The following is a 17,784-nucleotide window of genomic DNA, read 5'->3' as shown; positions in this document are numbered from 1 at the left end:
AAGCAACAAAAAGTGTAGTGGTCAGATGTAATATACATGCATGGAAAGAGTATATTGGATATTTTTGACTCTACTCGATAAAGAAGTGATCAAAATGAGGTTTGTTTAAAAATAAATCCATCAATCAATATAATGTAGAAGGAAAAGTCAAAGGAGGTAGTGGGGGTTGGTTGGTTGGTGCTGACCTAGCTCGTCCAGATGTATGGAAATTAATAAACGATCACTCATAATTATCTAGTATCAGTAGCATTCAAGTGTAGTTGGGTATTTACCCTGTACCATCAAAATCAGTCAACAATCAATAAATACTTCAACCCATACACTTCTTACTCCCACCTTTCGGAAACCGTGTGGATTCAATCACCACTTATAGAACGAAAATACCATAAAAATAACTTGTCTATTATTATATCAATATAACAATGTTGTTGATGGTTGTGGTAGGGATGATGGTTTAAAAGACATCCAAAAAAATCATTTTCTCATACACTTTTTCCTTATTGGCATCTTAGATTCATGTTTGGCAAGCTGGTTTTACATTTAAAACATACGACATCGTTGTTGCTTGTTGTAAACGAACCTTGGATATCGTCATCTTGATCGAGACAAACAAATTTGTCAGCAGTGTTGTTAATCCCCACCTCTGGCAGACATGCATACATCCATTTTTGGGTACCCCACAACCAAATTCTATTTTCAATTTTTTGTAGTATTGAAGAGATAAAATAATAATGGTGTCATCATTGAATCATATAAAGAATAATATGGACAATATATTACTTTTACTATTGTACCTCTTCATCAACCACATCAAACTGATAAAATTGATTTTTTTTTTTTTTTTTTTAGTTCAATCCATAAGTAATAAAACCCTGGTAACTTATTAATAGTTGGTGGGAATTGATGAATACATTCCAACTCTCTCACTCTAACTATTCATGATCAATAGTCACCACCCACAAGAGTGAGGTGTATTATTATTATTGATATCTTTTCCATTATAATATACTTCACTACGTTATGTAAACCAATTAAATTGATTCCCGCAAGACATCATCAATCAATAAATAGAGGAGTTGATTACAAGAAAGAAAAAATGAGATGGGTCCTTTAGAACATAGAGATGAGACATTGTCTATTATTGAAGTGAATGAATAATTACCAACAATTTTTGAAAAGAGTAAAAAGAATTTGGAGAAAATCGAAATGAGGAGATTAAAAGATCTTGAACAATCTATCTATGTCTTCTTTATATAGTTGCCGATTTATTCCAAAAAGGTTAAAAATCAGATTGACGCAAATGAAGAGACACCAACATAGACAGATCCAAAAAGAAATAATATAATTTTTTTGTTACTATCTTGTATTAGTAGAATAATATTAACTCCTAGGAGTTTAAAGTGGTTCATGATTAAACTTAATATGTATTAAAAAATATTATTAAGTCGTTTATTAAAGATAGTCAGTCAGATGGGGGCCACCACAGAGATTCCTACGAAAATCCTATAGTCCCAATGATTTTTTAAATTTGACAGGAATAGAATTGGTGCGATTATAGGATTATACATTCGTCTCGCATAAAGATTTTCTTCTTCTTTTGAGGAGTAGCTGTTGTGAACTTTTTATGTCGATTCAGTGCCTCAAGATTTGACCTTTGAGGAGTTGCAATTGAGGTCGTTGATTCTTTAATGAAATGAAAAAAGATGGAAAGAAATTAATTAATAAATTATTAAATCTTGCCAAATGGAATAATTACCATATAGAGTCATGATATTGATGATGTGATATTTAAAGTTTAAGAAATATTCTTATTTGTACCTTCTGACTGATAAATTTATAAATATTATAATTTTGAATTAAATAAATTATTGATGATGATCATTCTTGTTTTGGAAATAAGAATAAATAGGCGGGAGGGAGGAGGGGATAATGACGAAATACCAGTTTGAACAATGGGCAGAGGGATAAGATATATTAAAGTGGGTGAACTTTATACTACTTTAAAATATGTAATAGTAGTAGTATAACTCAATGATACCCGATTCAATAGCCCCCATATTATCAGTTGTTTAAAGAGAAGAATCAATCAAAATCCCACCCTATTCGCAATTCTGGTATCTTGTCTGATTTCTCGACTCTCTGTGTTTAAAAAATAACAATTTAACAATAGCACCACACTGTTTGTTCACACACCCACAATAGTGATTGTGTGATTAAAAGTTGGTCCAACAAACAAACAAATAATAATAAGAAGAAAAGTTGAACCAAGTATTTTCTCTTCTGATGTTCATAGATGAGGTGGCGAGGACGTTGTTGGTTTATCTTGTTCATTATTATTATTATTACTATTGAATGGACCCAATGTAGGATTAGAGGAACTAAATTATTCAAATCCCGTGGTTGTTGCTGATGAGTTTATCAAAGGAAAAGCACAGATGTTCCGAAACTACTTGTTATAATGCTGAGGTTGTAGTCACCAAAGTTAACTAATCATCTTGTTTGTTGTTGTTGTTGTTGTTGTTGAGTGGTATCTATGTAGATGCATAGTGACTTGTTGTCTCTAGTTAATTGTCTATTGACCTCAACGACGAAATTCAATTTCCCACTGGATCGATCCAGTTATTGCACCTGATGATGAGTGGCCAATCAATCATGCCACAACCGTTGTACGTACAATCTAAGATCATCGGGGTGTGCCACACAATTACAAACAGGAAGAATGAAGGATCTGATGCTCTTCTTATTAGATTCTCAACTAAAAAACTAAAATAAAAATATATTATTTCTAAAACAAGCTTGAATTGGGTGTCACCATCTAAAATTCCTTCATTTCAATTTAATATACATTTTAACACCACCCAACGCATATATACATATTATTTGTTATTTATTTGTACATACATACACTTTTTATCATATATATTTATTATTATTATTATTATTATTATTATTATTAATATTATTAGTAGTCATATTTTCTTTGTTTTTCATCGTTTAGATAATCACATATATAATATAAATCATGTCAGATACTACTACTACTACATCAACAACTTCAACCACCACCTCATCATCTTTGTCGACGAGTGGATCAGAAGATAGTAAAGATAAACAGGCACCGCTAAAGGATTCATCAAAGAGATTCCCAAAGCCACCTCGTGGCGCTCAACATAAACCTGCTGTTCAATCAGCTGCCACATCAAAAGATAAGGTTGACAAGCCAACCAAACCACAAAAAGAAAAGAAACAAGGAGACCGTCCATCACAAAAACCAGTATCACCTACTACTCCTACAACCACTACACCTAAACAACAACAAGTCAAACCAAAGGTCCACAAACCAGTACCATCACCTGCTACAGTTTCAACTACACCAACACCATCACCTGCTTCAACTCCTGTACCAGAAGGTGGACATCATCACCCACACCATCATCATCCACATTCGCATCCTCACCCACATCATCATCATCATCATCATCATGGCGGCGGCGGCGGACATCATGAACATCCTCATTCTCAAGGTGGACATAATAGACCAAGAGGTGGAGCTGGAGGTATAAAGAAGACTTTTAATCAAAATGAAATGGATAATGGCAAGAATGAGCAAAGTATCCCAATAGAGCAACCCGTTGGTCACCACCATCACGAGCACCATGGTGGTCATCACGCTCATGGTAGCCATCATCACCCACACCATCACGAACACCATGGCGGCGGTCATCACGGTAGTGGACATCATGGACATCATGGCGGTCATCACCAACCACATCCACACCATCATGAACACCACGGCGGTGGTCATCATGGCGGTCATCGTGGACAACCACAACCTCATAAGCCATCTAAACAAGTGTCTCCATCAGTTGCTGCACCTGTTCAAGTAGAGAAGGTCGTCCCAGTAGTACCAGCAGCTGCCCCGTCCAAACAAGACAATCTTAAAATGAAACAAGTGTTGGCCGAATCAAACGAAGCCAAAAAGAAGGAGAGAGCCGACAAGAAAAAGGACAAGAGAAAGGAAAAGGAAAGAGAAAGAAGAGAAAAGCGCAAGCAAGAGAAAAAGGAAGAAAAGGAAACACCCTCTTCTTCATCTGACTCTACTACTACCACTCCAAAGGACACCAACAAGAGAAGATCAAAAAAGGAAAAGGAAAACAAAAATGATCAAAGAGAAAAGAAACAAAGTGGTGGTCATAGAGAAGAGGAAGAAGAAGAAAAATCAAACAACAAGAATGGTGAAAAGGGAGGAGACAAGAGAAGAAGAAATAGATTTGATATTCATCTTTCCAGAGAGGATGTTCAATCTGGTTTAGACAAGGGTGATTTGTTCTATGGTACGATCAGAGTCAATGCCAAAAAGTTTATGGATGCCTATGTCACTGTCGATGGATCGGAACATGATTGTTATGTCGATGGTATCAAGAATAGAAATAGAGCTTTTCACACAGACATTGTAGTATTCAAGATCCTTCCAGAGACTGAATGGAAAAAGAGACCATCAACCGAAGATGAAGCAACTCAAGAACAACAAGAAGAAGAAGTTGCTTCTATCAAGGATTCCACATCAATGAATGAAGATCAAGGTACCATTGCATTGCCACCATTCCAATCACCATCTGTCCCATTAAGAAAATCAATTGCTGAAAGTCAAACTTTTAAATCTCAACAAGATGATCAAGGTGAAAGCAGTGATGAAGAAGAAGATGACTCTAGTGATGAAAGTGAAAGTGAAAGTGAAAATGACGACGATGAAGAAAAGAAAACTGATACTAGTACAACAACATTGGAAAATCAAATTGAAAAATTAGAAATTGAAGATGATTTTGTAATCATAAACAACGATAATAACTCTACTTCAACCACCACCACTATTATAAAATCAAAAAGACAACCCAAGTATGAAGATATTTCAGGATTAAAACAAGATAGATTGAAATTGGCTGCTCTAACTCTAAGAGCTTTCAAGTTAAACAAATATGTATCTGTTAAAATTGTTCATATTTTAGAAGCCAAACATAACAAGAATCATGTTGGTTTAGTTACTGTATGTAAACCAAATATTTTTTCAAAATATTTATATTAATTTATTTTTTTAGGAGGAAGGATCAACATTTGCATTATTTACACCATTGGATCAAACATTACCAAGATGTCTTGTATTTAGAGAAACAATGCCACAAGAGTTTAGAGTGGCACCACAGACATTTAAAACCAAACTAGTATCAATTCAATACGGAAGTTGGAAGGAATCATCAATGTATCCAGTCGGTAGATTCGGCGTAATATTTGGAGAATGTGGTGACATTGAACCAGAAACTCGTGCCCTCTTGAAAGAGTATCATGTCGACACTGAACCATTCTCTCGTGATGTTATGAATTGTCTTCCAAAGCTTGCCGATGCCAAGGACTTTAGACCATCGGCCAACGACTACAAGGAAAGAAGAGATCTTAGAGACTGGATTATCTGTTCAATCGATCCAGACACTGCCAAGGATCTCGATGATGCCTTGTCGTGCGAAGAGTTGCCCGACGGAAACTTCCGTGTCGGTGTACATATTGCCGATGTATCACATTTTGTCACTCCGGACAATGCATTGGACAAGTGCGCCCAAGAAAAGGCAACGACCGTTTATTTGGTGCAACGTGCCATTCCCATGCTTCCATCACTCTTGTCTGAGGAGTTGTGCTCTCTCAACTATGGCGTTGAACGTTTTGCATTCTCGGTTGTCTGGACAATGACCAAGGACGGTGAGATTCTCGACGAATGGTTTGGTCGTTCGGTCATTAAATCGGCCAGTCGTCTCACATATGGTGTAGCACAAAAGATTATCGAAGGTCTCATCTCTACCTCTTGGGATCAAGCTATGCCAAAGGACGACGTCAAGCCAATGTATGGTAATAATGTAAAGGCTGTTGTCAAGTCGGTTCTAGGATTACGTGATATTGCTAGAAGTTTGAGAAAGGAACGTATAGATAATGGTGCATTCACAATCCACCCCACCAAGCTTGCATTCTCGTTGGATGAAAAGGGTAACCCTTGCTCGACCCGTATCTATCCCATGTACGAGAGTAACCACTTGGTTGAGGAGTTTATGCTTCTCGCCAACATGCAAGTCGCCAAGCGTATCTCCAAGTACTTCCCATCCAACTCGCTACTCCGTCGTCACCCCGACCCCAACCAAAACAAGTTGGAGCGATTCATTGGATTTTGTGCCAAGCACGGCTTTGAAATTGACAGCTCGTCTGTAGGCAGCTTGGGTGCATCTATTATAAGCTTGCGTGAAAAGGTGTCTGATGCCGCCGTCTTTATGGCCATGCAAATGTTATCAGTACGTTCGATGAAGCTAGCCGAGTACTTTAGTACAGGCGACGTGGATGAAGACGACTGGCGCCACTATGCCCTCAATGTTGGCCACTACACCCATTTCACATCTCCAATCCGTCGTTACCCCGATATCGTCGTGCATCGTCTCTTGCAGCTCTCCATCGACCTTGAAAAATCTGATCAAGCCAGCCAAGCCGTGCGCGAGGCCGAAGCACTACGTGTTCGTGTCGAAAAGGACCTCCCCAACGGCGAATGGCTCACCCAAATCTCCAAGCACTGTAACGAGAAAAAGATGAACAGTAGAAAGGCACAAGAGCGTTCCGACAAGGTGTTCCTTTGCGTCTTGCTCGAGAACCACCCCACCGAATGCGATGCTGTCATCATGGCCGGTGGCAACACCTTTATCCAAGTGTTGGTACCCATGTTTGGTTGCGAACAACGTATCTATTTGGCCGACCTCAAGGAAAAGAACATGATTATCAAGGATTCGTATGATGGCTCCAGCGACGAAAACACAATCACATGGCCATCCATTGAAAACAATCTTGCTGGCAGTGACCCAGCCCTTGCCGTCACTAAAAAGTATGCACAACTCTCAACCATTCGCGTACTCATCACTGTAGATAAATCAAAATTCCCAATTGATACCAAGTGTACTTTATTACATCCACACCATATCAATATTGATAGTATTCCAGTTGTTAAAAATAAATAAATAAATATAAACAAAAATAAATAAATAAATAAATCTTTCATCACGCACTTCTCTCTCTCTCTCTCTTTTGTTCTTGTTGTTGTACAAATAATATTTTATTTTAATTTATTGTTTTATTTTATTTTTTAGATAAATCAATAACTGGACCAGTATAAGGTTCACGTTCAACCTTGAACAAGAGTTCATTACGAGCAATGTCACGTGTTTCAATACCGAGGAATGGATGTCCAAAAGCGGTACTTTCAATGTATTTTCCACTGCCTTGGACAGTTTGTAATTTGTTGTTGCTCCAAACAATCTTACCGGCGACAATGGTGGTATCGGCCAAACCAGTGACCTTCATACCTTCAAAGATGTTAAAGTCGACGGCGTGGTGATGGGTAGCGGCCGAGATGGTCTTGGTGGCCTTTGGATCCCAAAGAACAACATCACCATCACATCCAATGGCAATGCGACCCTTTTGTGGGTAGACATTAAAGATCTTGGCGGCAGCGGTCGATGTGACACGGACAAAATCGCAAGCAGTCAACTTTCCAGTGTTGACACCCTTTTCCCAAACGATCGACATACGATCCTCGACACCATTGACACCATTTGGAATACGGGTAAAGTCGTCCTTGCCCATAGCCTTTTGGTCGGCGCAGAATGTGCAATTGTCAGTTCCGACGCAATGGAGGTCGCCAGTTGCCAACATGTCCATCAAGTACTCTTTGGTGGTTGGGTCTGGACGGATTGGTGGACCCATGACATAGGCAGCAGCATGTCTCCAATCGTGATTCCAGCATTGTTGACCATCAACACCGAGACCGGCAGCAATAGGCTCACCAAAAACACGATGACCCTTTCCACGGTGATGACGGATGACTTCGGCAGCACCCTTGCTCATGACGTGAACGATATAGACTGGTGTGTTGACACTGTTGGCAATAGTGATGGCACGATTGGTTGCTTCAGCCTCCAACTCTTCTGGTCTGGAAAGCTCGTGGCCTTCAGGACCAGTGATACCCATTGCCAAAATCTTCTTTTGTCCCTCGAGCACGAGATCACCATTCTCGGCATGAACTTGGGCCAAAGCTCCCAACTCTTTACATCTCTTGAAAATATGATACATCTCTTCGTCGTTGACCATGAATGCGTTCTTGTAGGCCATAAACACCTTGAAGCTGCTGACACCACGTTCCTTGACCAAAATCTCCATCTCACGACTGACCTGCTCGCCCCACCATGTGATAGCAACGTGTAATCCATAGTCGTGGTTGACCTTGGGGTCAGCCCATGATCTCCATTGGTCGTATGCTTCCAACAAACTTTGTCCTTTGGTTGGAATGACAAAATCAATTACAAATGTAGTTCCTCCTGAAACAGCTGCTTGTGTACCAATATTAAAATCATCTACTGCAACTGTTCCCATGAATGGTAATTGAAAGTGCTAATAGATAAAGATAAAGTTAGTATAAAATTATCTCTCTTGAGTTGTTTGTTTGATGAGACATACAGTATGTGGATCAATACCACCAGGGATGACCAACTTATCAGTAGCATCAACTACTTGTACTCCAGCAGGAGCAACTAGATTCAAACCGACATCTTTAATCTTTCCATCAATGATTAATACATCTGATTTACATTGATGATCATCATTGGTTACTGTACCATTCTTGATAAGTATTGAACTCTAGATAGTAGTTGATTGATTCATAGAGATAATGTAGTACATTTGAGAGTAGATATTAGTAAGTTATATATGTAAATAGGGACTCTAACTACTACTACTACTACTGACCATTGATTAATATTGTTGATTGTGTGTTATGTCTTGTAAATGAAGAGTAAAGTCTACTCCCCCCCTTTCTCTAAATTAGATCATGAGATTGACAGATATTTTTTAAAATTAAATGAGGATCAACCAACCAGCTCTCATAGGCAATTTTACATTGATGCAACTTCAATCTTTATTCTTACAATTACAGTAGTTGTAATACTTACACAGCAGGAAACAGTATTGTATATACAACCATCTCGCACCATAAACAGTACTACACACCATTTCCAACCACCAGCAGCAGATATGATATGATCAAAGATTTACAAAACAACAAATATTTAAACAACCCCATATATAGGACTTGTTGTTGTTTGTGATATACAATGATGTAGGAGATGATAAAGATACACACTTTCACTATAGCATACCACCATTAATTCATTGTATTCTGTTCATTTCATTTCAAAAAACCCTTCTGTCTTCTTATTCATCATCATTCTTTACAACCTCACACACAGAAGCAAGCAATTTTAAATGCACATAGCCCAATCATAAATAGTCACACACACAATCAAAAAGAGAGCCAGATAGCATTGTTTCTATTTAATTTAAATATTCGCATCTATATCAGTAGCAGCAGTCTCCCAGATGCAACAACAAACACATTTTATAAAGAGTTGAGGGGGTTTCTGGTAGAAAACCACCCCTCTCTAGATGTGTTAAAAATAGAGGGGTGGTTGTTAAGTTAAATGGGCAGCACACCTATAATAATTAAGGAAGGAAGAGAACAACACACACACACAAAGACAGAGACAACAACAACAACAACAAAGCTCTTAATAATTCTCATCACCATCGCAATTCAATTCAATCTGTCTTTTTCCAAAACAACTTATACATACACATAATTAACCATTATTCATTCATTCATTCATTCATTCATTTTTTATATAAATACATAAATTATCTCTTTAAATATTAATCAACTTTAAATTAATCCATAAAAGTACTAAAACATGATGAGCTCAAAAGATTCGGAATTCCAAACAATCAATGATTTGATTGATATTGCTAATGGATTTACCAGAGCCAAATCATTGCACGTTGCCGCCGAGTTGGACATTGCCTCACATCTCAAGGAAGGTCGTAAGAGTGCCTTTGACATTGCCAAGACCATTGGTTGCAACGGCGAGTTCCTCTACCGTTTGATGCGTGCCCTCACCACCATGAGCATTTTCCACGAAGAGGAAGAGTATGGCTACTTTACTCAAACCGAACACTCAAAGCTCTTGCTCAACGAGAATGTCCGTAACATCATCCTCTTAAAGTGCAACTTTGACCATTACCGTGGATGGGAGAACTTCCTCGACACTGTCAAGACTGGCAGCGCCCAACCATACGCCTCTCTTGGCATCCAAGGTGACTACTGGGACTACATGAGAGAAAAGCCAGAAGAAGGTCTCCGTTTCCGTAAGGGTATGTCTGGTTACACCAACTATGTTAACCAACGTGTCGTAGCCACTGGTGATTTCAAGGGTTTCGATACTGTTTGTGATATTGGTGGTTCTCAAGGAGTGTATGTATACAAACAAACAAACAAATAATCAAACAAATGTAATGAGAGATTAATAATATTTTTCTTTGGTCTTTTTCTTTGGTCTTTTTCTTTGTCTTTTCTTTTATCTTTTCTTTTAGTTTTATTCAAGAAATTCTTAGACAAAATCCAACTATCAAGACTGGTATTAATTTTGATTTACCATATGTATGTGAAAAGAACAAGTTATTGGAACGTCAAAACATTGACCCAAGATTCAAAGAGGTAGAAGGATCATTCTTTGAGGCTGTCCCACCTGCCAACCTCTACACCATCAAACGTGTCTTGCACGACTGGAATGATGAACACTCTAAAAAGATTCTTACCTCGATCCACAAGGCAATGCTTCCAGGTGGCAAGGTATACATCTTTGATGCTGTCCTCGATACCATCAACAAGAACTGCTACAACATTGTTGCTTGGATGGATTTGTCCATGATGCAATTGGTTTCAGGAAAAGAAAGATCAGAACGTGAATGGGAAGCCCTCGTCTCTTCGGTTGGTTTCAAGATTGAAAAGGTTATCAAGACTCAAGATCCAATGTTACCACCAATCACCATTATTACCAAAATTTAAAAAATCGAATCGATTATAACAAACAAAAAAGAAAATAATTAAATAAATAAAAAAATAATAATTAATTAAATTATAAAACAAAGCATACAAATATTTTAGGTTACTAACTTAATCTAAAAAAAAAAAGGAAAAAATCTAAAAGTTGTACACAAAAAAAAATATATTTATTTATTTATTTATTTATTTAATTTACAAAGTTTTTTGGATTTTAATGATCACGACCAAAGAGAACCTTTCTTTCATCATCATTTAATGGTTTTTGGTTTGATCCTTTGAAACTTTCATCGTATAGTTTGAATGCCTTGGTTGATTCGAATTGTTCGAGACGTTGATTGTATTCAACCAAAAAGGGATAGTCAGAGGCAACAATGTGAGGAGCAAAGTATTGAATGAGACGAGTCCATGGGAAGATGGCAAAATCGGCTACAGATAATTCATCACCTGCAACAAAGCTACGGGTGGACAATTGACGATTAAGGACACTAAGTAGACGACGGGCTTCAGTTGCATGACGGTTGATAGCATATTCCACCTTTTCTTGAGCATAAAAGGTGTAATGGTAAAGCTGTCCTAGGGTAGGACCGACGCTTGCCATTTGGAGGAATAAAAAGTTCAACACTTCGTAATGGCTGGTTGGGTTGGTCTCTTCATTTGGTAGGTATAATCCCTTTCCATAATTCTTGGCGAGATAGATGAGAATATTTCCAGACTCCCATACCTTTACTGGTTTTCCATCCTCTCCAATTCGATTAGTGTCAATGATGACTGGAATCTTACTGTTTGGATTGATGGCAATAAATTCATCTGAATACTGTTCACCCTTTCTAAAACTAATTGGAATGACTTCAAATGGTAGTTGTAAATGTGACAAGAAAATATAAACTTTGGCTACATTTGGTGAATTGGTTGAATAAAGTTTAATGTTTTTTAAATTTGTAATATTGTTGGACATGATTTTTGAAAAGAAATAATTTTAAATTATTATTATTAATTAATTATTATTATTATTTGTTGTTTTGATTTGATGAGAATGATATTCATATTTGATCAACATCGATACTATTTATACTTTTTGGTATAAAACAATTAAAATTATTGTCCAGTCCATCTACAAGACCAAAAAGCTTGTAGAACCTTTGCAGCTGTGTTCGTCAATACATAGCCAGTTCCAATCTCGGGTCTGGGGAGATTGGATTAGCTTGAGAAGCAGCTTGACGAACGCCGTTCTCAAACCACAAAAAAAAAACGAAATTTCATCTAATTTTTTGTTTCTCTCAATTATTTTTATTTATTTATTATTTTTAATCATGATAATACATACTTTATTGAAACATTATATTATCTATAGATAATAATAATATTGATGTATCTAGAGATAGAGGAGTAAATGAAATAATTGTTTATCTTTTCACTTTTGATTTGATTTTTTTTTTTAAATTATATATTAAATTTCCCCAACTTATTTTGGCGCCAAATTTGAATGTTTACAGAGAACAAACATTGAATCTGAAATCAAACACTTGCACTCAGTCTATACTATAATACTCATCATTGATAACAAAAGTATCTTTTTAAAAGGATGGGAAAGAAACAATTAGCAAAACAATATGTTGATCAATTAGAATTAGTTTGGGATCAATTGCTACAGAGTCAACTTGCTGCTGGTGCAGCTGGTGGAACACATACAACAATCAACAAAGAAACTCTTAAAGATGATCAAGAGTTACAGAAATACTTGCAATCATTTAAATACGAATTGTTTAATAGCTTGATAAGCAACTATGAGGTGGTATCTCCTCCACCACCTCCACCTATTGTAGAACCAGAACCTCTTCCTCCTCCACCACCAGTCACATCGTCGCAGATGGAACTCATCAAAGAGGTTGAACAACAACAAGCAGATCCCCTTTTGGTCAAGACACATGCTTCTCTATTGACAGAGCTTCAATCTGTCGTTGCAAAAGTACAAAAATTAAGAATGGACGTACCATCAATCGTCAATGCAGAGATGGCTCAAAGTATACAAAAACAATCACCAACCATTATAAATACTTCTGTTTCATCCTCTTCTAATAATAACAACAATAATAATAATAATAATAATAATGATGCAGACAATAACAACAATGTAATAACAGTTTTAACCGATATAAATGGTAATATTGATAGTATAGATAAAGATTCACAATCAATATTGGAAATGATGGAAAAAGTTATACTAGATACAAAAGATATTCATGATGCTGCATACCAACTTCAATCCTAACAACAACAACATCAACGTCAGATCTTTAACATAACAACCTTGTATATATCAATCCAGAACTAACCAATAAACGAAAATAGGCAACAACGAATCAAACATTGTCAAATAATTATTATTAATATTTAATTGATCGAGGTCACAATCCTTTTGGTTGTATTATTATTATTATTTATAGTTTTGATGATATTTATATAGATAATACAATATCATCTAGAGAATTTGCAAATTGTTGGAAAGAGAAACTCTTCTCTACCCATTTTCTACCTTCATTACCCATTTCCTTTGAATTCTAAAAGAAGTAAGGAAGGAGGATTAGTTATAAAGTTTGATATTTATACATATTAGATATTCCTATTCCTATTCCTTTTGATTTATACTTACAGCTTTAACAATTTTATAAAATGCAGTAGAGAAATCCTTTGGAGTTGGATTACAAAGATAACCAGTGACACCATTCTTTACAGTTTCGAGTGGACCACCACTGTTTACGGCGACCACTGGAAGACGCATATACATACCTTCAAGTGGTGTAATGCCAAAGTGTTCGTTGGATGGAGTGTAAACAAGACAGATAGAGTTTCTCAACAACCATGATCTCTGTTCCTCGTTGAATGAACAGACAAACGATACATGATCACTGATACCCAACTCTTGACAACGTTGTTTCAACTCTTGTAAATGTTCAACATTCTCTTTTAATCCAGGATCATAACCACCAGCAATAACTACATGATATTGATCAACATTATTATCACCTTGTAATTTATCACGCAACTCTTTGAATGCATCCAATGCCAATAATAAATTCTTTTTTCTTTCATATCTATTAATTGATAATATTATCTTTTTGTCTCTAAACAAATAGTAAAAGAAAAGTAAGAATGATTTAACAAGATTATACTCCCTCTCTTTTTTTTTAGATTATTTTGCATACTTTGGAATAAAAGATAAACCTTCATTTGATGGTTTAGTTTCATCATATTGTTTAAGATTTAAAGAGGGATAGAGAACCGATGGAAGATTGTGAATTGATTTGAAAGATTCTTTAAAGATGGATGCTGTAAAGTTGCTATTGACAACGGTTCTGTCGGCCCAACTCGTAGTGTATTCTTCGAACCAATCGACTGGCACACGATACAGTTTCTTGAGAAGAGATGTACGACTAGTCAACAACTTGTCTGGGAAATGACAGTAAAAGAGTACTCTTGAACGTGACAATAATTTAAAGAGAGGAATCGATGCAGATATTTGATCAATGACGACAACGTCATACTTTGTCTTGCCAAAGATGATAGACAATGCACACAATACATTACGAATGATTGCACAGATGACCATGAATCTCCAAAATAGATGACGTGGGAAGTATCCACCAGCAACCTTGACTTCTAGTTCTCCATTATGTGTCTCTTTAAACGATCTCTTTGGATCGTGACGTGATGTATACATTGTGACACTGTGTCCCTTTGACTTTAGAGCAAGTGCTGCATCAACAACCAATCTTTCAGCTCCTCCAATACCAAGATCTGGATGTAAGAATGCTATTTTTAATAATCTTTCTTCTTTCTTACTACCACTATTACTCGTAGTACTACTACTACTAGTACTACTATTATTTTTCCCCATTCTGCTACACTCTATCTATAAATAAATAAAATTAAAAAGAATAAAACTTTGCTCAAGTTTTCTAAAGACATTCTTGTCAAAAAATGATTATTTAAAATAAATTAAATTTAAGATGAGTCATCAATACAATAGTTAACTTTTATTAAAATCATTCTTCTTTCTAGACTTTCTATTAGTTGTTTTGTTATTCTTTGGAATGGAATATATTTTATATCTATTTTTTGTTGTTATCCCAAAAAAGGTTACTTCCCTTTATGTGTAGTGGTTGAACATGATGATGTGGACAATCAATCCAACGGTTTGCCACTCGACATTGATTGTGTCCTGTCACTCAGTCTAACGTCCGTCTCGCACTCTAATAAGTAGGAAAGAAGGGGTTTGGTTGGTTGTTAAGTATGTTTATAAAGCAGTGAGAGACAGGCCAACTTTGGTTGGAGAGGGGTGTTTTTGGGTTTATTCATAAGATAGTACACCCGTTCAATCTTTTGTTGAACGAACTGGCTTGGTTGGGTGGGATCAACCACCATCGTTGCTGAGACATTAATCACTTTTAAGAATAAGAAATCTATCGTAGCGTGTGACCTGCAAATCAATATATATTAAATTTAATTTTACCTTTATTTGTAATTGGTCTTCTCTCTCTCTCTCTCCTCAAATCATCCATTCAGACTTTGATTCAAAAATTTTAATTCTTTCAAAGACTACAAATACAACCAACTACACTTCACACATACATACTTTTAAAATATATTAAATTATTATTATTTTTATAACAATGAGTACAAAATTCCCTTTAACTGGAATAGAATATTTAGAATTATTAAATATTTTTAATCTTTCTGGAAAAGTATCAATCAACGATCAAGATATAAATGTAATCAATGAAATTGATTTGATTTCAAAGGATGTTCAAGGTAAAAACTATAACTTGAAATATAAATTATAGATTATTTATTAATTTCCCTTTTTTTATTTAGATGGAGAATTACATTTAGTTTGTCAAGAATCTGATAGTTTGGATTCACTTATATCATCATGTTATTCACCATTCTCAGAGTATCAATACCGAAAGACTAAAAATGGAGTTTGGAAACAAACACAAATATCAAAGGTTCAAATGGCCGATGGCTATCTATTGGGATACCAAAGATGTTTTACTTTGGTTGGAGGAGAATCGTATTTGAAAATGTGGGAGTTTTCTACTCCATCGATTTACAACAAGTCACAGGGAGACAATACAATGGTGTTGCGTCACTACATCTATGATCAACCACTCTATGTTAGACAACGACCACGTCCAATGAGTATATCATTCCCAGCATCTGCACCCGTCAACCAAAAACATAATCTTCCAAGTTATTATCATCCACATCAACAACAACAACCACCAACAAATGAAATAATGGTACCTCTAGCCAATACGACTTTGACTTCTGGAAAATCTACAAAGAAGAATAGATCCTCTAAATTAATTCATCCACCAGATTTACATTCTATATTTAAATTATTACATGGTACTAAAGCTTAATGTAAATAAATCTTTTGTTGTATATATCATTACTCCTTTTATTCGTTTGCAGTTGTATCCATTTGATCATCTCCAGTTGATTTTGATTTCTTTCTTCTAGTCTTTTTAATTGTTTTAACCTCTGGTACCATTACTTCCTTGTTATTTTTCTTTTTGACTGATAATAACTTTGATTTCCCAAGATCTTGTTTCCTATTGTCGTTAATACCTACTTTTGATGATATTGTTGTTGGTTTTGTATTTGTTGATGTTGTTGATATTTTTGTTGATTCTTTTTCATCTTCTTTTTTATCTACAGTAGTTATATTTTCTTCATTGTCATCATCTCCATTTTCTTTTGGTTTTGGAGTAGATGTTGATAATATCAATTTCTTCTTTTTCTTTTTGTTTGTTTTTAAATAACTGTTTTCAGCAGCCTCCATTTGTTCACGGAGTAGATCCTCTTCTTTCATTTTTCTTTCTCTTTCCTCCTTTGCTTTACGTTCCAATTCAATTGCTGTTTCTGCAGCAGTTGGCAATAATTCCAATTCAGGGTCTTTGCCCTTTGATCTAATTCTTTCCAACTTTATCTTTAGTCTTTGTTCCAGCACCTCTTTTCTAACCAATGCTCTTTCATAATCTGTAATCTTTGTTAAATCTTTTTGTGTCTATAGAATTGATTCAAATTAGTATATTATATTATATTCCCTTTAAATTATTATTATTATTAATGTTTGTTTTTGCCTTACCTGAGATGAAGTTTGATAAGAAACCTTTGAAGGGTTTTCAAGAATGACAAAGTTTGAAAGAATAAACATAAGAGGAATACCAGGTTTGGTACGTAGATCGAATCTAGCATCATTGTTTTGAACACATAGATAGAAACGACTTGGATTCTTGGTCACCATATCTTCAAAACACGAGTAGGTTGGAAAGTCACGATCAATGAATTCATGATCCTTGTGATTACATCTAAAATGACTAATGGTTCTTGCCAAATTCAAAACATTTTGATAGTCTTCTCCTTGTATTCTAGCTTCTTCAAGTGCACATGTTGTTGTGTCTTTAAACGAAAAACAAAGAGTTTAGTTTCAATTGTCTATCTCTCTCTCTCTTTTATTATTGTTGTTTAAACATACATAATCTAGTCTTTTCACCCAAAGTATTTCTAATAGCTTTATCAAAGTCTACATTAAACTCTAAACATTTAAAGATAAAGAATGGATCGACTAAAACCGAGAAAGGTTCTCTAAATGAAAAGTTGTGGTGATAGTATGCTATAATCTTTTTATTATTCTTATTCCTTTTTACTTTCATCTCTTCAATAAATTATCGGTATCGTATTGTATTGAAGATTAATTATCTGTATTGTATTGTATTGAAGATTAATTATCTGTGTTGTTGGTATTG

The 17,784-nt window shown here is 35.6% G+C and overlaps 9 protein-coding genes across 9 annotated transcripts, besides 3 other annotated features; 4 read left to right on the top strand and 5 right to left on the bottom strand.

Annotated features, from left to right (window-relative positions):
• The first annotated feature begins 36 nt into the window (after positions 1–36).
• Positions 37–49: a sequence feature (Short protein (DFA_05994, EGG23858.1) was converted to a misc_feature.).
• Positions 50–138: 89 nt separating this feature from the next.
• Positions 139–200: a sequence feature (Short protein (DFA_05994, EGG23858.1) was converted to a misc_feature.).
• A 649-nt stretch (positions 201–849) lies between these two features.
• Positions 850–861: a sequence feature (Short protein (DFA_05994, EGG23858.1) was converted to a misc_feature.).
• A 1,426-nt stretch (positions 862–2,287) lies between these two features.
• On the bottom strand, positions 2,288–2,917 carry DFA_05993 (uncharacterized protein; the record flags this gene model as incomplete). The annotated part of the gene is made up of 3 exons (XM_004361651.1): positions 2,288–2,378; positions 2,713–2,755; positions 2,902–2,917. 3 exons carry the CDS (start codon positions 2,915–2,917, stop codon positions 2,288–2,290), a joined length of 150 nt encoding a protein of 49 aa, XP_004361708.1.
• A 105-nt stretch (positions 2,918–3,022) lies between these two features.
• DFA_05992 (putative ribonuclease II domain containing protein) lies at positions 3,023–7,040 on the top strand (the record flags this gene model as incomplete). Its single annotated transcript, XM_004361650.1, has 3 exons — positions 3,023–5,044; positions 5,097–5,890; positions 6,275–7,040. The coding sequence occupies 3 exons, from the start codon at positions 3,023–3,025 to the stop codon at positions 7,038–7,040; spliced, it is 3,582 nt and encodes a 1,193-aa protein (XP_004361707.1).
• Positions 7,041–7,158: 118 nt separating this feature from the next.
• pyd2 (dihydropyrimidinase) lies at positions 7,159–9,721 on the bottom strand (the record flags this gene model as incomplete). Its single annotated transcript, XM_004361649.1, has 3 exons — positions 7,159–8,469; positions 8,536–8,713; positions 9,708–9,721. The coding sequence occupies 3 exons, from the start codon at positions 9,719–9,721 to the stop codon at positions 7,159–7,161; spliced, it is 1,503 nt and encodes a 500-aa protein (XP_004361706.1).
• Positions 9,722–9,821: 100 nt separating this feature from the next.
• Positions 9,822–10,975, top strand: omt12 (O-methyltransferase family 2 protein; the record flags this gene model as incomplete). The annotated part of the gene is made up of 2 exons (XM_004361648.1): positions 9,822–10,381; positions 10,501–10,975. 2 exons carry the CDS (start codon positions 9,822–9,824, stop codon positions 10,973–10,975), a joined length of 1,035 nt encoding a protein of 344 aa, XP_004361705.1.
• A 208-nt stretch (positions 10,976–11,183) lies between these two features.
• On the bottom strand, positions 11,184–11,927 carry DFA_05989 (uncharacterized protein; the record flags this gene model as incomplete). The annotated part of the gene is made up of 1 exon (XM_004361647.1): positions 11,184–11,927. The coding sequence occupies one exon, from the start codon at positions 11,925–11,927 to the stop codon at positions 11,184–11,186; it is 744 nt and encodes a 247-aa protein (XP_004361704.1).
• Positions 11,928–12,554: 627 nt separating this feature from the next.
• DFA_05988 (uncharacterized protein) lies at positions 12,555–13,241 on the top strand (the record flags this gene model as incomplete). Its single annotated transcript, XM_004361646.1, has 1 exon — positions 12,555–13,241. The coding sequence occupies one exon, from the start codon at positions 12,555–12,557 to the stop codon at positions 13,239–13,241; it is 687 nt and encodes a 228-aa protein (XP_004361703.1).
• A 187-nt stretch (positions 13,242–13,428) lies between these two features.
• On the bottom strand, positions 13,429–14,938 carry alg2 (glycosyltransferase; the record flags this gene model as incomplete). Its single annotated transcript, XM_004361645.1, has 4 exons — positions 13,429–13,530; positions 13,623–14,094; positions 14,176–14,882; positions 14,915–14,938. The coding sequence occupies 4 exons, from the start codon at positions 14,936–14,938 to the stop codon at positions 13,429–13,431; spliced, it is 1,305 nt and encodes a 434-aa protein (XP_004361702.1).
• A 704-nt stretch (positions 14,939–15,642) lies between these two features.
• Positions 15,643–16,395, top strand: DFA_05986 (uncharacterized protein; the record flags this gene model as incomplete). The annotated part of the gene is made up of 2 exons (XM_004361644.1): positions 15,643–15,781; positions 15,845–16,395. 2 exons carry the CDS (start codon positions 15,643–15,645, stop codon positions 16,393–16,395), a joined length of 690 nt encoding a protein of 229 aa, XP_004361701.1.
• Positions 16,396–16,461: 66 nt separating this feature from the next.
• On the bottom strand, positions 16,462–17,691 carry utp23 (U3 snoRNP protein; the record flags this gene model as incomplete). Its single annotated transcript, XM_004361643.1, has 4 exons — positions 16,462–16,491; positions 16,515–17,042; positions 17,124–17,437; positions 17,514–17,691. The coding sequence occupies 4 exons, from the start codon at positions 17,689–17,691 to the stop codon at positions 16,462–16,464; spliced, it is 1,050 nt and encodes a 349-aa protein (XP_004361700.1).
• Positions 17,692–17,784: the final 93 nt, after the last annotated feature.

The sequence above is a fragment of the Cavenderia fasciculata genome (genome assembly GCF_000203815.1).
Source record: "Cavenderia fasciculata unplaced genomic scaffold Scf_Dfasci-G-p-12c09.r1-3, whole genome shotgun sequence".
Taxonomy (NCBI): domain Eukaryota; phylum Evosea; class Eumycetozoa; order Acytosteliales; family Cavenderiaceae; genus Cavenderia; species Cavenderia fasciculata.
The sequence above is the reverse complement of the archived record's forward strand: the minus strand, read 5'-3'. Positions and strand labels throughout refer to the sequence as shown.